Here is a 19,753-nt window from a genome sequence, read left to right as displayed (position 1 = left end):
TGAGCTGGGAGAATTTGTATGTGAACAGAGGTCTGCAGGAGATCCATGGACACTATCACTATCCAATCCTTCGCAATACAGGTCAAGTGGACTGATAGAGACAGCATATTGTACTTGTCTAGGTGCACAAAGAAATTCAGGAGCATCACATGCAGAATGAGCCTAGGACCTCATCTTTCTTGGGTAGGAGGAACTAGAGACACTAAAGTATCAGGCCACTCTACTCCTGGGGCACCACATCAATGACCCTTTTCTACAACAAGGTCAACACTTCCCCATTTGAGATTTTGGCATGGACTGGAGAATACTTCCTAACAGCCGAGGACTAACCATAAAGGGGAGGGGGTAATCCTTGTATATCAAATGGAGCACACAGCAATCCACGGACAAGGACTCCCACTTGGCCAGAAATAAGAGACACTCCTTCTGACATGAAGGTGATGGTAGGGGAAAGGCAAAGGGCAAGGGTGGCAGAACCAGCTTAAAAGGAAATAGACTGAAGCTGGGGCTGGCAACCTGTTAGCCCTTCTCTCCCACGAATGGAGTGGAGGAATTGCTGTGGATTCTTTATCTTATTCTTATCAACCATGCTGAGTGAAGTCAGCATCCATTATATATTAAAACTTAGTACGAAATTATTCTAGCTTCTAGGTTGCTGGCCCAGAAACAGATGACAGCGTTCGCTGTTGTGAAGGCCATCCAGTAAATTCAGCTATGTCTTTGAGTCTACACCTACCAAGACAGCTGCCAGTACCACCTGAATTGTTAGCATTCAAGGTACTTTTGAAAAACATTTGGAACACAGATAGAAATCATTTCTAATTTCTTGTAGCTTTGAACAGTGTAGTCTTCTACAGGGTGTGAAGTCTTAAATACATCATAAACTATGGTCTCATTAACTAATGACCGCATATCCTAGTCTCACAGAATTGTACTAGTTAAGAAGATATTGTATAGAATAACAGTAATTGTTTTTCTGACAGGTGGAAGGTACAAGATTTTGAGGAGGTAAAACAATGGGTGGGAAATCTCCTGCAATTACCACTGTCATCGTCATCATAAAATCGTGAATAAAGATAACCACATTCAAGACTAAAGAACTGAGAATAAGAGCTAGCCTGTAACTTTTTTCTTGTAGAAACTAAGCTTGAATCACAAAGGTTTGACATTTCTGGATCTATAGGAAAGAGGTATTGCAGAAATGTACGAATTTTCCTCAGGGGGGTCTTAAAATGGTCTAATTTCAAGATAAAACCCTTAATATGAAGTAATATCAACTGGCTGATTTCCCTCCACAATAATATGTCTCCACTAGGGTAATCTGCATTTAAAGTTTCCTCATCAAATTGGAGGATTTTCGGTTCCCTGCTAACTCTATAGGAGGCCAACAATATCTGAATCACAAAACATTTAGGTAAAACTTGTTTTTTTTGAGTTTCCGTAACCACACAGGGAGGAAAATGTGCACACAAAGTTTTAGAAAATGAGTTAATTTCCCAAAAGTGTGTCTCTTTATTTTCACACGAGGGAAAGTTTTATAATGAATTCTTCACTTTGTTATGAACATTATGTATTTTTTATTCTGAACATTCCCTTTCATGAGGTACATATGAAAGTCAATCAATCAAAAAGTTAATACGCAGTATTAGTAAAATGCTAAATGAGGTCAATTATATGGGTCACATTTAGTTTATATTATATGTTCTGCAATGTGAGAATCAAGCTTCCATGAACATATTTGCATTTACTTTGAATATTGATTGCTTCGTTTCTCGTTTACCATTATTTCATAAGTCCACAGTCTCATAGAATTATAATAATTGAAAAGGCATGAGGTCACTTTCTGCTGATTGTTTCTGATAAGAGTTTCCAATAAGATTATGTTAAGAAATAGATTATGGAGAGTGAAGAGCAGGGGGGAATCTTCACACCAGATGGCTTTGGGACACGACAAACAATTATCTCCCTAGTCCTAAAAGCTACCGGAATGGGAGTTATTTAGATTTCGCTCACTCACTTGTCAGTGCAGCTGGCCTTGTGAGATTAGAATAGCAGACCCTATGACTGCATTAAACATATGATCTATTGTTCAAATAGATATGTGGGTGTGCTTTAGCTCTGAAACTAGAAATAGGTTTTATTTTGTGCTAATTAGATTAGTGCTCATTAAAAGCAGAATAAGGATTGGATTGCTATAAATTTAGCGCTGCAACCTTGTTAGAGTGTTTTTTTTTATTTACAATCTTATACAGTGTAATAGCTACCCACAAAGGGTTTCCCAACGCTAACCAAGAAGGTATGGTGACATAGCCGCTGTTTGAAAAAAACAAGTCTTCAGGTTTTTCCAGAATGCAAGAAGTGAGGTACACTTTCTCAGAAACTCAGGAACAGCTTTCAACAGTTTAGGGCCCAAATAGTGAAAGAACAACCACCCATACAAGTCAGTCTGAACCTAGGCACAGTACACAGGTCTTGGTTCATTGATCTTAATTGACATTTTTGAAGAACGTTGCTGCTGCCATTTTATTTGTCTTTATTGTGGTTACAATTCATATTGTGTGCGCTTGACTAGGATTTTTATTTCAAATAAATATTTTAAAAGTATTCATCATGTTTAAGTGTTCTTTAATGTAGAATTCTTTAATTAAAGAGTTTGGGGTTCCACCGGCTATCACTGTAATGTCTAATTGGATTGATTGTTACCTGAAACACATCACACTCAAATATTGCTCAGTGGGTTCTGAAATGGTTGCAGTACAACTGGTTTCTGATTCAGGTTGGCAATTGACTAAGTCTTTGGTGCCAGGGGTCTATACACGTTACGTCTGTGTTTCTAAAACAATCTAGAAAATGTATCAACTTCCTTCATCATAATGTGGATGGCAGGGAGCTCCCTTCATGGATGGCCTTTTGGTTTGAGAGGAGCTGCTTGGATGTTCTTCACTGTACAAACCTTTTGTTTTTAGGCTGGTGGCTCATGACCTATTAGGGAAGCGAGGTGAACGTTTAGGATCTTTTTTCAAGGTGCTTGGAAAATAGGGGCATCCATATACTTTCATAGATTTTCTGCACCACTTACATCTGGTTCATTTAGATGCAAGTTTAAGTAAGTGAGGCAAAGGTATTGAAAAGGTTATAGCTTTGAGGTGTTTACATCATTTCCCCATTACTCTTTCCATCTATTGCAAATGACCATGTGCCATTTATGAAGGAAAACTTCTCCATGAGGAGCCGAATTTGTACACGCGTTACATCTCCATGCAAAACAGGCTTTGTGAATTAACTGCCAGTTTTCATTAGGAACTATCTGCCTACCTACACGTTCATTCAAATTAGGCATGGAAAAATCAATATCAATCTTGCCATCAATTTTCCCAGTGATTACTCTTCTAGACATTAATTTGACGATTGTACCTCGGCACTCTTTTTATTTGTCATCACATTTAGTACTCGTGATATGAGCATCCGCTTAACATACATTTATGTAATTATACTTTATTTTTAGATATTTTTAAAAACCATATGGACCACTGTATGACCGTGCATACTTAAGCTTTAGACAAATAATGATTGTGAACATGTATACATGGAGAAACAGCATGGTCCGAAGATGAAGAGGTGTAGCTCACACAACAGCCGACACATGTTTCATTACAAAGGTAACTTTTTCAAGACGGTAAACAATATTAATTACATAGATATAAAATTACATAAGTATATGTTTTTTATAACAATTCATATGTTGCATAGATTTCAACCCGTGTTAAATGTAAAACCAAAGAACAAACGGGAAGAAAATGTGAAAAGAGAGGAAGAGAAGGCCCAAACAATAAGAAGATTTTGTAAAAAAGAGCACCATCGTATGTGAGAGAAAGAATTTATAGCTCATGCAGAACCAAAAATACGAATAGGAAAGCCCAATTGTATGATGCAAGTAGAGATAATGAAACACCTCTTGTGCACTTTATTGAAATAAGTAAAAGAGAATGATCCATACAAAGGTAAACGAAGAGGTAAAATCTTAACCTTGGAACGAAATCTAAAGTCCCTCCAAGTTTTGATGGTCCACCCGAATGCAAGACCAACCATGCGTCCTATGTATTTATGGTGTCTAAAACACCTATATAAAAAATGAGAAATATCAGCTCTACTGATAAGGCAAAACCGTCATATACGATTGCGAAAGCAATAGTAGCATTTTTATTTTTATTGAAAGGGCTAGTTTCTTAAGTAGTTCACTTATGTTTGCAAATACTATCGTAAGCGTCGTTAATGCCATATTTGAGCCACCGTAATGGAAAAAGTGTGGCGCTTAGTTTCTAAAAGTACAGAAACATCCCTCCTTCATCTTCAGCTCACGTACTAACCTGGCAGATTCTTGTCACGAACCAAATCCACACTTCCCTCTGGTCCACATAAAGGAAGGTCTGTGGTGATTAAGGAACCATTAAATACTCTTGATGCAACTACTTAAGTCACCCGCAAGTGTTAACTAGTTCTAAAAAGGTCGGGATGAAAAGCACTTTTCACCACTAGATTCTATCGCTAAAGTGGCAGCCATGATGTAGCGGGTCCTATGCTCAATACTTTCGAGGGCCAAGTATACATAAATAATAAAATAAATAGACTTGCCAATTCGTTAAGGGTCCCAATGAATTGTATATTGGCGACCCAATTTTTTTATATACCGACATCAAGCAAAGCCCTATGTCATAAAAGGACTATAGTCCCAAGATTCCCAATCCTAATGACGGCGGCTACCTTGAAAGAGTAGAAGTTTGTATTGAAATTTGGACAAAAAGTTGAAAGAAAGGAAACAATTAAAAGAAATGGGACAATAGAATTAGAATAGTTGTTATATTGTGCTCCTTACAATGTATATTTTGATAATTGTGACATCTTAAAGTTTTTTAGGACAAATCTAGCTTCAGATTACATATTTTCAGTTGCTCTAGAGAAACAAAAGGTGAAAAAGTCATATTCCCAGATTGCTTCTTGATATAATGGCAGTTGTTTATCAGTTGACACCATACAGAATCATCACCCTAGTTGGATCAAGACACTCACATATGTTAGTCATTGTAAGTGACAGTTAAGAATAACATAGACAGTATTTTTGCACACATTGGGTCCATTACATAATAATAAAACTTAACTGAACCGACAGTTTGTCATTCTGTTAAAAATACATGTAGTTCCCGATCTATGTTAAATCCCTTCTTCACAGCTTATAATTTCAAAATCCACTGCGTTTTTGCTCTTCTAAGAGCTAATGTTCTATCACCACCCCTAGGGTTGCACTGTACATGCATTATGCCATGGAATCTAATGCTAGTCAACTTCATTGAAGGGTGCGCAGTGTTAAAGTGTACAGCTAATGGATATTCTGTATTATTATTTCGAATTGCCCTCATGTGTTCCTGGATTCTTTCTTTCAAGGGTCGTATTGTGCTGCCAATGTATATCAGTCCACATTGGCACCTGATACAATAAATAACAAAGTTGGTGTTACAATTAATAAATTGCTGTATACGCTTTGTCACAGCAGTATTGTATTGGAACTCTTTCAGTTTGTTATATGCCAGAGAGCAGACACTACATTTAGTACATTTGTAAAATCCTTTAGGCTTATCAGGTAGCCAAGTAGTATTGACTGTAGGTGGTAAATAACTAGGGCATAGAAAGTCTCTCAGAGTTTTGCCCCTTCTATGTACCACTATGGGTTTGGTGGAAATGTGTTTCTCAAGTGCCTTATCCGCCCTGCTGAGGACAAGGACTGAACCCATCTTACTAGAACCCGGAGTGACTCCAAAGACTTGCTAATTTGCATCCAGCTTTCTGAAGTCTCAGGGACACAAAATACTTTTTGTAATTCTGCTGGTGCTCTGGGCTCTGCAAACTGTGAGTCCTACCCTTGCCGGAGGTGCTCCCTCCGGGCCTGGGCCTCAGGGTAGGTTCTGCAGCTGATTTGCTACAAAATCAACGCATCAGGGCAACTGCGCCGATCAGAGCCGACGCAGTGCCATTCCAAAGACATCACTGCGTGACTTGGCGATGACATGGGACCCGACTGCGAGGTTCGACAACGATGCAGCTCCAATCTAAGGTCCCAACTGCGAGGCTCGACTTTGACACATCGACCCGACTGCGTGAATCGGAACCGACGCATCGGAGTTTCAACAACAATGCTTTACTCCATCCGAGGTACTTTTTCAGCGGACCCTCCGTGGGTCCTGTAGCCAGCAGCTCTCCATCGCAGTCGGCCAGAACTTTGGGTTTACCCTGGTCCAGCGCGACTTCAAGTAACTATTTAGCACTACTGACATCTAAGCACTGTTTTTAGATTTAATCTCTAATAATTCATATCACAACTTCCACCTCTTGGATTGTTGACGTTGTGGTCTTGTTTTAAGCAGATAAATAATCTCCATTTTCTAAACCTATGAGGAGACTTTTTGTGGTGTATTCATTTTGTTACTGTGTGTGTGTTTGCTGCACAAATACTTTACACATTGCCTCTTAGGTTAAGTCTGCCTGCCCTGTGCCAAGCTACCAGAGGGTGAGCACAGGTTAATTTAAAGTGTGCATCTATCTTACCATGACTAGAATTGTGGTCCCCACTTGGACATAGTGCAAACCTCTGCCAACTAGAGACCCCATTTCTAACAGGATCACACAATGGCACAAAGTGAAGGCAACGTATCCCTATACCTCCATTCTTAACCAAAACTGCTTAACAAATGTCATACTCCTTAACCTTTTGATAATCTGACAGGAAAATAAAGAGGATGTCCTCTTTGGAGGACTGTACATCAAGCAAAGGAGGGTCATTTGTCAAAGAAAAACAGCAGAGTGACTGAAATTACAACTGTTAAAATCACTGCCCTCACAAAAAAACTCATACTCAATTTCCAGTAACAGCAGAAAAGTGGCTGATTGCAGATGGTGGTAATTGTAGCCGAGTAAAATTGTCTTGCCAGCATATGTTTTGGACATTGTTAATCTGTCACTAACCAGAAAGAAATACTAAATACTGTAGCCTTTCAACAGTGAATTCAATAGTTAGGCGTGCACAATTTGGTTTGAAGGGCTCTAATGCTCAGCACACCCTTATATATGTTCTATCCATATTAGCATAGGACCACATTGAAATTGTACAGATTGCAGACCCATTCTCTTCTGATCACTTGTATAAGATGACTAAACAAGTGGACAGTTAAAATAATCACAGTGTCCCATCAGAATTCAAATAACTTCAGTGCTTATAGTGTCATCAAAACAATTCAAATTATTAAAGTTAATGAAAATACTTACAGCTCCAGTTTCATCCCGAAGTGTTGAAATTCTTCCACTCAACAAACTAAAAAATAAAAATTACATCATTATTAATTTGACCACCAAATAGTGTCCTTTCTTGCAAGTTCTTTCCCGGTAATGGTATTAGATTAGTACATGGCTTCCACTGCCACTTATTCTCCCTCCTCACACACTGTTGGCACAAACTGAAAAGAGCCCACACTCCTGAGACAGTTACTTTGCTGGATTACCAGAAAGTAATTCCAACATACTTGTGTAAGAATAAGATAAATCAACCCTCTATTTTTAGGTCTGGCTTGACAGAGAAGTTGTCTGCAGAATTCTATTGTTACCATTTCCTTACAATATGCATAGATTCAAGCTTTGGCTCCGCCCAGAGAAGTATTTCCTTCTTGTGTCATGCTGTTTGGTGTATTATTCCGCCACCTATGCCCTATTCTGCCATCCCAAAGGCATTCTGAATTATCACACATTATCACACTTTAAGCTCATAGATGCACTGTATATAAAAAGTAATAATGTTGTCTTTACAATGCAGCAGGCTTTTTTAAAATGCAAGTGTTTGTTAAAGACTTGAAAGAAAAAAATAGAAAATTATGGCGGAGAAAAGACATTCAGTAGCTCTCACTTTATCGGGGGTAAATTTATGTAAAGGGAAGTAAATCATGTATAATGTTGCTAAGATTTGGACAAACCCAATTTCATTTATTCACAAACAAAAGCTTTGCTGTGAAATAAAATATGTTATTGAGTGATCGATTCATTTTTCAGTACTAGACCCAAGAAAATTGTTGCGACAGGTGCAGCAACTACTTTTGCCCGAGCTACTGACCGACTCCATTTACAGTTATATGCCAGAAGTGTATGCTGGCAATGCTATTGCAATTTAAGATTTTCAATTGCGATAATTTGGAAGGTTTGCCCTTCTGGACAATAACTCACATCTTCATGAATATTTTAAGTGCACTATTTATAATTTCTCAGAATTAATTGACTATTCTATATCATGTATTAAATGTTAGTGAGAGCCCACAGACAGGCACTAATGGAGTCATCATTAAGGTACTATTTCCTACTTCAGCATGGTGGTTAGAATCGGTTCCCAACTTGTGGATAAATTAGACAGCAAGGAAAGAAATGGATGAGTAAAAAGAATGGGCAGCATTAGTCAGCCAATGACGTCGTAAGCAAATAATTGAAAACATTTTCTTAGTCAAATTGTTCCTTCCCTCAGGATGACCCATCAATGGCTTAGTGTTTGCAGAATACATGAGGTGCCCCATTTGGCCACTCTGCTGATAGGAATATGCTTAATGAACCCAACTTAACCTGCCTTTATTGTGATTAACTGCACAGGCAATGAACACAAAAGATGTATGCTGCACAGAATAACACAGTTTTGTAAATAGATTATCCATCTGACTTTGAGGAAGGTACTACCTTGGTCCTGTTCAGATTAAAACATAGCATTGATGACCTCCTTGGTGGAAGAAGCATGAGGTTCCAGAAAGAAAACTGGGAGATAAATCCCCATGGTCTTGATAAAAGACATTGTAAGGTCTGAAACAGACAGGGCTTTCACCTCACTGAAGTAATGGTAAGCATGAAAATTAAAATGTCTTCCAGGAAGCAACCTCAAGTAAGTGAGGCAGAGGCATTACCAGTGGGCCTGATGCACATGGGAGATGAAAGCATGAATACTGTAAGCCCCTTGGAACTTCAATTTATAAGGCTGAACTTCTTGCAGCACTTGAGCAAAGTCCGCATCTAAAATATTTCAGCTCAAGTTTTAGGACTAAAAGCCCCGTTGTCCAGGATTGCTGAGAGAGAAGCTTTTACTTATGGTTTGCAGTTAGGCTTTCCAAACTTAATTTGTTTACTTGAGGACTTTGGCCCCATTGAGAAATCATGGTTTTGGAAGAGGAGGAAATGAGAATTCTTGTGGCACTGTCAAAAGACTACCAAAAACTGCAAGATAGTTCTAAGCATGCTGAATGAGCTGTGCCTCACATTTACCACCATCTCTACTGGTATTGAGAAAATTGTTAGGGTCTGCCAGCCTCTGTTTGTTGCAGAGGGTGTTTGGTGTAAAGTCTGCTGAAGCATCATCAAGAGTGATTGATGTCAGAAAGATAACATATTGCGCAGGACCGGAAAGACTGGGACAGCATTCATTTCCCCATGACTTTGTGCTTCGGCCAGACATAAATGAATCAGACACAAAATAAAATATATATTGTTGGGGAAGTCATTTTCTCATAGGCTTTGATTTGAAACTACTCATCAACCTCATGAGGTTAGTGGCTGTATGAACACAGTGGCCCAATGGGAGATTAACTGTGTTGGATAGTAGCAAACCACTAGGGATATGTGCATCAGATGAGTGTGGTGGAGGCAAACAGCTGGGACCAGTAGAGTCTTGGCATACTCCTGCATCGAGAGGAGGGATAGATACAGAGGTCAAGTGGCCAGGTTATACAATATACTGTCAGACAGAGGACGGCCGTGTCATATTTTCTTTCGTCTGAAGTTGTGGGCATGTCACAAGGTTTTGTGCCACCCACACTTTTTTCAAATGCTTTCCTGCTACTACTGAGTTTGGGGCTGCACTGGAAGCATATTGGGCCCTGACCTCTTATGCTTCTCCATGTGGTGTGGACATCTGGGAAACTGCTACCTTCCTGCTAAAATGTTGCTTACCATGAATAGGAGTTGGACTTCACCACTGTAGCCGAAGACAAGGACAGAGCAAGGCAAATCTTACTTAGAAGATTTGAAGGGTGGCCTTGGGGGAGGCTACACTGACTCCTAGGTAAAATAATTCACAGGCAGATGAGCGATTGGAGGTTTGGTCCCTTGATGTGCATCCAGGGATAGACCTATTGGTGCAACAAACCAGTATCACTATGCATTGAAATGGAAGCTAATTTGACAAGGAGATGCAATTGTTGGCAGGAAGCGTCAAAAGTAGATGGGGTATCTTACTCGACCTGATAGTACACGAGTCTCCAGAGGAAGATATGATCTGCTCCTCGGGGAGCTTTCAGGTTAATGGGCTTGGAATCCCCATGCGCATAGCTTTGATACTTTTGACGGGTGCTTTCACCCATCTGGATTCTGTTGTAAACATCCAATGCATAGGTTCTGTGAGGGAAGCTTCCAAATGGAATTTAGGGAGTCACAAGATTAGATGTCTTTCTTCCCAATTGTATAGTAATGTACTCAGTATTATGCCATAAATGCACTGCACCTTGTCACTTCATCTAAAAAATAAAATCCAATGTTTCTTGTGGTATATTTCACCCTTGTGTTGAAATCATGAGGTGTTTCTTCATGGACCTTCTAACAGCGGTACCACATACAGCACATTGGGCTGCAGGAGTGTGTTTCCCCAGTAACATGCTTCTAGACTGGCATGAACCATGAACATTGTTGCAGAGACTGCCCCCTGGATGAAAGCAAATGAGAAAAGGAAAAAAAGAAAACGGTGAGAAGTAAAGGAGCTGGCAAGGGTGTGCAAGAGAGTTGTGAAAATAGTGTGGCCACATGTTTCGGGGACAAACGTTTATACCATCAGCCATTCCGAAATGTTATCGGCTTCTGAGAACGATGTCTGGCCCTGCTACTCTGAGACTGGGCACCCACAAGTTGGAATTAAAAGTGTTTAGGACATTGAAAAGTAACTGTGGCATGTAATCATATCATAGCTTATTAGATATTGTCTTGGCTTTCTGCCAAACAATTATACATAATAAAATAAAAAAATACATAAAATCACATAAAACATTTCTTATTAATATTAGCCCTCAAAATACAAGCAAAAAGGACAGTAAAGCCAATAGGACCCGCAACTATGAATTAATGTCCCCAATAAAGAGCAATATGCATATACAATAGAAAATAATAATAAAGAGCGTAAGGACCATAACATCTGCAATATCATTCGCCCTTACAGTAGTATATCAGCACTTCCGAAATTACATAAAAAACTCATAAACCAACATTTTTCTATCAGTCATGTTGGGCTACAGAATACAAACAATTGTGTCCATTAATCCAGCAACTACTAATCAAGATCCTAACAGGGTGCGGCTATACAAATTTTATATAAAGAGGCGTAAGCAATGTGATGTCCATAATCATATACATTTCTGTTAGAACCTAATCAGAGTCATTGGATGGCTACCAACCCCCTTATACACAGCCAAGCTGCCCATAAGTATGAGGCGAATGAGTTAAAAATACATTCATCATCTGTTCTAAAACAAAATGGAAATCCTGCTCCAATAGAATTTATCTCATAATTCCTTAAAAGGGGCACAAGCCACCCTTTTATGTGCTAAAACGCGTTTAGTGCAAAACAGCAGAAAGTGCAATAGATTGTCCTTCCCCCCCCAAAATGCCAGTCACAATATTCTTTACTTATGGGAAGCCTTAAACATTTAAATAGGTATTCTCTTCACCCCTTCACATAATTTACATGTTAATGTGTTGATATCTGCCTTTCCGATAGCTATTTACTTTCTCTGAGGTTTTGTGGTGTGTCACTTTAACATAACAGGGTTTAAGTCAGCTGAGGAGAGCCCTCTCTACTGAAATGGCTGTATATTCTCTCATTGTTTTTTTGCATGAACAAAATAATTAAAGATATATCTCAGGTGACGCCCTCAACGTACTATTGTTTAACGCGTTCAAGCTTTCTTTCACATCGGATCCCAATGGAAGATTCAACAACTTCAACGCCTAAGGGCACGCCATTACCGAATATTAACGCACCCTCTGGTGCCAACAAAGTGCCAAGCAAAAGACTAAAGAAAGATCCTCCTTCTCCTCATAAACAACCCTCGTCAGGATCTATGGACCTAGAAGAAACAAATTACAAATTCTAACGGACAGGTAGTCAAGACTGGGAGAAAGAATTACCACAGCGGAACAGAACATTGAATCTCTGGGTTTATCAAACATTAAAGTAGAAGCTCTTCAATCTCATATGGCGTCGCTCCAGAAACAGGTCGAAAATCTTGAAAATAGAAATAGACTAAACAATCTTTGCATATATGGATTGCCAGAGGGCTTGGAAGATTCAGACTCTTTCACCTTCTTCAAATCCTTCCTCACAAAAGTTCTTAATCTACCAGAGGGTACCCTTCTTAACATTCAACCTGCCACGTCTTCTTCCAATTTGAGGAAATCGAGAGGAGTCATCCTGTACTTTTTGGCAATATATTGATTTGCTTAGGGTCTCATCGGCTGCTAGGTCCATCAAACGTATTTCATGGTCAGGTAACTCTTTCTTCTTCTCACAGGACTATGCTAAGTCGACTGCTGACAGACGTCAAGAGTTCCTGGCGATGAGACCACACCTTCATTCTTTGGGTGCACGCTATGACCTCTTTCACTAGTGCCTCTTTAAAGTGACCAATAACAATAAGACTACTACTTATGAAGATCCTATAGGATTGCAAAGGTTTCTCAATTCATGTAATGCAGAAACTATGGATAATTCCTCATCGGATAATAAGCAGTTGGCACTGTTGCACCATATGATTTAATACTCGTTAACTAATTCAAGAATTGTTCGTTGTATATTATAATTGATATTGTTTCTAAGTTCCGTTGTATGATATTAACCTTTTCTCTCTCCTCACAGGTTACGTGTTTTTATCGTTTCATTTATCCACTGTACCTGTTGTTTGTCCTGTTGCTCCCCCAGCCTTCCATCATGGAGTCCGGACGTGTGATTGTTCCATGCGGCCTCATCCCCCCACCTTTCAGATGTTTTGGATTGTATGTCATTCTTTTTTCTTGAAGTTCTTTCTACTATGATCTCACCTTTCTCTCAATCTTCACTGTACTCCTTCTTTATTCCCTTTAACTGCATTGCTCTTCGTTATTCATGATGTATTCCTCCTTTTTCTTTCTCATCTTAATCTTTTGAGTTTCAATGTCATAGTATGTTTATTTGTATCACACTTTCCTTTCAACATGCCTTGCATTATGGTCGGTTTATTTCTTCATTTATTTAGTTTTTTTTTTCATGGCTTTAAAAATTGTTACGTGGAATATTAAAGGCTTAAACTCCCCCATCAAGAGACATCGAGTACTATCTTACTTATCTAAATTAGATGCTAATATTGTTTTGTTGCAAGAAACACATCTTACAAAAGCAGAGTCTTTAAAGTTTAAGAAAAATTGGGTTGGTAATCTTTTTCTCACCTGAGGATGGCAAAAGAAACAGAGTCATAACTTTGTGCCACAAATCACTCCATGTTAAGCTTCTTTCACATGATACAGATGAGGAAGGTAGATGGCTGTTTACCAATTTAATGATCGTGGGTACTCCAACTTCTTTATTCAATATGTATGCTCCCAACAATGGAGTTGTTTCCTTTTGATCCCAAATCTCTCAACTGATTGCTCAGAATCCTGCAGAGAAATGTATTCTTGCTGGCGATTGTAACCTGATAGTCGATCACTTCCTTGACCGGAAATCCAAGGTCTCCTTCACACCAAACAAAGCACACAAAACCTTCATACAAACAGTAAAGCATCGAAAGCTAACAGAAGCTTGGATATTATGCAATCCGACATCACAGGAATACACCTTTTATTCTCCAGCTCATCAGACACAGTCAAGAATTGATTATATCTTTATCTCACACAATATCACCCAGTCTTTACTTTTAGCAGATATATAAGTCCCATACTCCTTTCTGATCATGCTCCTGTCAATTCAGCTAGATATTTTATCTCAATCTGCATACCCCAAAATATGGCGTTTCAATAACTCCCTGCTTCTAGACCCCAATGTTAATGTTTCTTTCATATCCTTTTTTCATGAATATTTTCTAATTAATAACACCCACATCATCCCCTTTCATGCAGTCTGGGAGGCGTTCAAAGCTGCACATGATTTTATCATCAGATACGTATCCAATAAGCGAATGACAGCCCGGTCATTGAACACGGAACTCCTTTCTAAGATTAAAAACTTGGAACATTTATATTACACTTCTAAATCGAAAGAATGCCTTACAGATCTTATAAATGCCAAGATTAAGTTCAACAAAGACACCACGAATAGTGCATCTTTATATTTATTAAAGACTAGTGCAAACTTTTATGTAGGACAGAACAAATCAGGCAAATTATTAGCTAATTACCTTAGAACCAATCAAAATAAGCTCCATATTGAATCTATAATAGATGATAATAACATGTCAAAACACAGAGACGCCGATATTTTAGAAGAATTTGTTCTACTCTATGAGCGGCTGTACACACCTAGGTCGAGCTCTAATTTATTGCAAAGTAAGTGCAATTGTATTAACGTTTGTGAAAAAATATTACCTACAGAGGAGACACGCACATTTACAAATGGATTTGCGCTACTGTCTCTTATTAGATTTCTACTACCGACTCCTATGCTCGCCCATTGAATCTACTGGAGCCACGCTCTCTCCGTTCCATTCCACTAATCACACCAAGACTTCCTAGTTTGAATTTGGACACATTTCTAAGTAAGTCGACTAGCACTAGCCATATTTAAATCTGACGCCCAACACCACCTAATGTGTTAGCCATAATCACCCTCTTATATATTTTTCCTATTCATTTTTTTCTACCACCAGACCTCCATATTCCTTTTTCTTATCACATGACATTCTGAGAAACCGGATTCGTCTAAATCGTAAGTTACATCTATTTACTCAGGATACAGCATACTTACAAATCCCTAAGACCGGTTCTGAACTATTAATTTTATTCTTCTCCACTTAGATAATCGAAAGGGTCGTAGTCCACCTAAACTGATCGTTCATTAAACCACCCACCCCTTTTCATTTATCTTTGAAAAACTTCCTAACGAGACTATATATTCTGTCTACTAGAACTCAGGTTAGCTTTATCCTTCCTTTAATGTGACATACTGAGCATGCCGGTCCTCGCTTTTTCATTATACACATCTCCCTCTCTTTTGTTTAATCCAGACCTTATTTAGTAGCAAACACACCGAGGAACCGAGAACTTTTGTGATACACGAGTAAGACGCATGAGTCTGTTCCCCTCATTCCATCTTCCACTCGTAAGTCTTCATTTCTTCCAGGTTACTTGACCTAGTTTCAGGACATAGCCATATCTCTACTATCTTCTCTTCATTTTTCCTTGTTTTTCCAATCTTTCAGCACTAAAGTTTAGACACTTTTTAACCAATAGATCATTTAATCAAAAGTCACATTTGGTGATGGGATTAGATAAGGTGTACAGCATTTTTTAGTTCACAACTAGAAGATGTCCAATAAGATGTAATTGACTAGTGATTTTAATTGTTCTACCGTAGAAAATGTCACGATAGGAGATTCATTAAGATCTGTGTTTTTTGTTATTATCAATACGCAGCATACTCTTGACAGTTGTTCATATTTCACCTAGGTACCGGTGAAAACTTTGTATGGCCCCCTGATGAAGGCACATGCCGAAACGCGCGTAGGATTGTGGATACATCCTAAGGCCATAGCAACGCTCAACCCTTTGCCTAACAGTCCTTGAATAGTTGCTTGTCACATGTGTAACCTTTGTATTCATGTTTACATTGAGGAGAATTCCCATGTTATCTGTGTCAAATATTTCCACACATGTCAAACTATTTGAAGAACTGTGATCAATTTTTATATGAATAGCAAATTTAAAATATGCAATTGTAAATATTGATATATATTTTTTCTACAAATTTATAAAAATAAAATGATGTATAAAAAGCATTTAAGCTCTTACTAATTCTGGGTTCAAGAGTAACGCTGCTTCTGCTATCGAATCTATTTTCCTAAATCTATGTTTCTTCGCATTCAGTTCTTTCTTACCCTGATTTAGGAAAAACAATTAGGGGTAACCCTCTGTTCTTCACACATATATTTGCTCCACAGCCTGTCTGTGCGAGGGTTTCGTCAAAGAGGTATAATTATTCTTCAATATACCCCCAACCTTTTTTATATACATTTTTTTCACTAGTCTAACGTCGAAGATAAAGGTCAATAACACGTATTTCCCTTTACTCCCTGTTATATATAACCCTACTTTCTTCTCTTGTCCTGAACATTGCCCTGATATATACAGCACACATCCGAAGTCGATTTCCACGACTTGATCCCACTCCATTTACCAACATGGATAAATTACCTACCTTTGGATTCACTGACGAAGACTTTGCTTCCCTAGTAGGACAATCGACGTCCACCATGACTACTGCCACAGCCTCATCTTGGCAAAGCAATACAGACACCCAAAAACTCTTAGCACTTATGAAAAAGACCAAAAGAATCGAACTCCATGGACGATTCATGCTAGAGTATTTGAAAGCAGGGGTCATACCCCAAGGCCTTAGAGTACGCAACATTCCAGGCTTATTTGTTCAGATACGTAAATTTCTAGAACGTTGGTCTTTAATCTCTAATAGATGTTCACGGGACTATATGATCCTAATCGTTGAAACAGCTAAGGAATTAGTCCAAACACCACTCACAGAAATTGCTGAACTGGAAGCTAAACTTAAAGACAGTTACGCAGTAGAAGAAGCCAAGATCAAACTAACGGAAGTGAAAAAGGAAATGAATTCCTACAATGATTATCTACTCAAAAGAAAGACAGATAAACTTAATAGAGACATCAAATTCTTTAGTCAAGAAAAAGTATACCCCTATTTGGCGGAGCACTATTACCAACCAGAGCCAAGTGGAGATTCCTTTGATTCATATACTGCCAATTGGTCCCACAAGAAAGTAGTTACTTTCTCGGACACTACGGATTCAGATAGTGAGGCACCCCATCAACATCAACCAAGTGGCCCCAGTAGAGCACAAAATAGCAGAGGAACATACACCCCGCCTTTTTTATCCAGGCGCAGGAATTCCCAACCACGTTGGAGAACACGATACCAACCCAGATACAGAGGCAATTTTCAACAACCACAAAATCAACAATACCCCCCGCCCCAAAATTACCAACAAGTTCCCCCACCACCGAACCAACAATACCCCTCGCCCCAGAATTACCAACAAGCTCCTGCTACGTATACCAACCAGAACCAATATCTGGTGACCAGAAATGCACAGTACTGGCGCGACTAAAAGAAATTCCAATTTTCAATTTGAGTAGTCACCCCCTAGATAACACCACGGAAACACTTCTCTCTAAGGGTCTTTCTTTTGTTCCACATCGCAACATCAACCAATTTGAATTATTTAAAGACATGATGGCCTTCTTCCGCAAAATAAGACTACAGAATTTCTTCGAAGATAATCAAGAAGAATCCTCAGTAGTAAACAGATCAGGCCTTAAGCCGATTTCTACCTTTCTTCCATCTCTAGAACAGGTGGCACCGGAAATGTCAGTATTTGAACATGTCGTGTTCAATAAACTCTCTGCGATTACCAAATATATTTTACCACCTCAGTATAACATCACGTACGAAGAACATCTAGCATTAGAATCATTAAAACTCAACAAAGACCTTATTATCAAGAGTTGTGACAAAGGCGGAGGGATAGTCATTCTAGATAAATCCCAATATATCCAGAAAATGGATCAAATGTTGAATGACCCTTGTCATTACTCCAAGATCATTAAAGACCCTACCAAAAGGGTACAAAACACCATACTTCAGCTTACCACACAAGCTCTTGAACAGGAACTAATTTGTGAAAAAGAATGGGAATTTCTCAACATCACAGAACCCAAAATGGCAGCCATTTATGGCATCCCTAAAATACATAAGGATAGTACTAATCCACCGTACAGACCAATAGTGACCACCATAGGATCTGTTACAGAACCACTCTCGAAATATGTAGATACTATTTTAAGACCATTTGTATCACAGATTCCATCTTACATCCGGGATACCAGTGATATCATCACTAAAATTGAAAATCTACCCTTTAATGAAAATACGCACCTCATGGTTACTATGGATATCACAGCTCTATACTCCAACATTCCACAATCAGGAGCCTTAGAAGCAGTAGCCTGGTTCATGGAAACGTTTAACATTGATTGCCCAAGACTATTCATCTTGGAGTGTTTAAAGTTGATACTCACAGAGAACACCTTTGAATTTAATGGCTCCCTATATAAACAAACGAAGGGAGTCAGTATGGGAGCATCATGTGCTCCCACAGTGGCTAACATTTACATGGCTTTATATGAAACACGATTCATATACAATGAAATTGCACCCTTCAGCGAATCTATAACATCATGGTCCAGATATATAGATGATGTCTTCTTCATCTGGACAGCTGATCCTGAAGACCTTCCACAATTTGTCTCCTGGTTGAACTTATGCGACAACAACATTTTCTTTACAGCTAACTCTAACAATGTCAAAGTGGAATTTTTGGACATACAAATCCAAAATAATAGCGATCACCTTGAACTTGATCTTTACGTAAAACCTACAGCGCGTAACACACTCCTTCACTTTGACAGCTTCCATCCCCTTACGCAAAAAACCCAGCATACCTTTCAGTCAGTTCTTGCGTCTCCGCCGTAATTGTACTAACCTGCGAGATTTTGATTTAAGATCTGAGGAAATGAAACAAAAATTTCTAACCAGAGGCTATCCCAAACGCCTAATACGAGACTCGTACAAGAGAGCAAGATTTTACGACAGGCAACACTTGTTAACACCCCGCCGCAGAACCCCTAATTCTAGATTGGTCTTCATATCAAGACACTCAACAATGAATGCAAAAGTACGACATGTCATCAATTCGAACTGGCATATTCTAAATGCAACTAAACCTAAAGATCAAACCTTACCCAAACCTCTGTATGCATACAGAAAAAATAAAAACCTCAAAGACTTGGTAGTAAGATCGCGGTTACCAAGCATACCTGCAGTCATTCAAACACAATTTTGCAGTACTGGCTTCACTAAACTGGTGGGCAATTTCAAATGCATGTCCTGCACAGCATGTGATTCGGCTATAGAAACGAAACAATTCACCTTCAACAACAAAAGCATACCACTCACGAGTTTCACCAATTGCAAGACCACCAACGTTGTATACTTGCTACTATGTCCTTGCAATCAAGGCTATGTTGGAGAGACAGCTCGTATGCTGTCCACTAGACTAACGGAACACAGGTCAGCAATACGGACTAAGAAAATTCAAGCCCCCCTGGTTCGCCACTACATGGAAGCAAACCACACACCTAACCAAATACGGTGGCTTATCTTAGAGAAAATCAGAAACCATTCCACCAACACAAGTACAAGTATACGCAAAAAAAGAGAAGTATTTTGGATTTTCCATCTCAACACATACCTTAAGGGTCTGAACAGTGAAATACCGTGGGAACAAGTCATTAAATACAATAGCAATTAAGCTGTAGATCGTTATTCATGTTTTGAGTATACGCAATACTCTTCACTCTTATT

General features: G+C 38.8%; 1 protein-coding gene across 1 annotated transcript in view; it reads right to left on the bottom strand.

Moving 5' to 3' along the window:
* The window catches only part of KCTD3 (potassium channel tetramerization domain containing 3), a 340,096-nt gene that overhangs the window by 254,773 nt on the left and 65,570 nt on the right, over window positions 1–19,753 (bottom strand). Inside the window, exon 3 of the mRNA XM_085612922.1 lies at window positions 7,315–7,360. Within this exon, the coding sequence (XP_085469048.1) occupies window positions 7,315–7,360 (46 nt within the window). The remainder of the gene's footprint in view (window positions 1–7,314; window positions 7,361–19,753) is intronic.

This window comes from Triturus cristatus, chromosome 6 (assembly GCF_964204655.1).
Source record: "Triturus cristatus chromosome 6, aTriCri1.1, whole genome shotgun sequence".
Lineage (NCBI taxonomy): Eukaryota > Metazoa > Chordata > Amphibia > Caudata > Salamandridae > Triturus > Triturus cristatus.
This window is presented reverse-complemented; position numbering and strand designations above follow the sequence as displayed.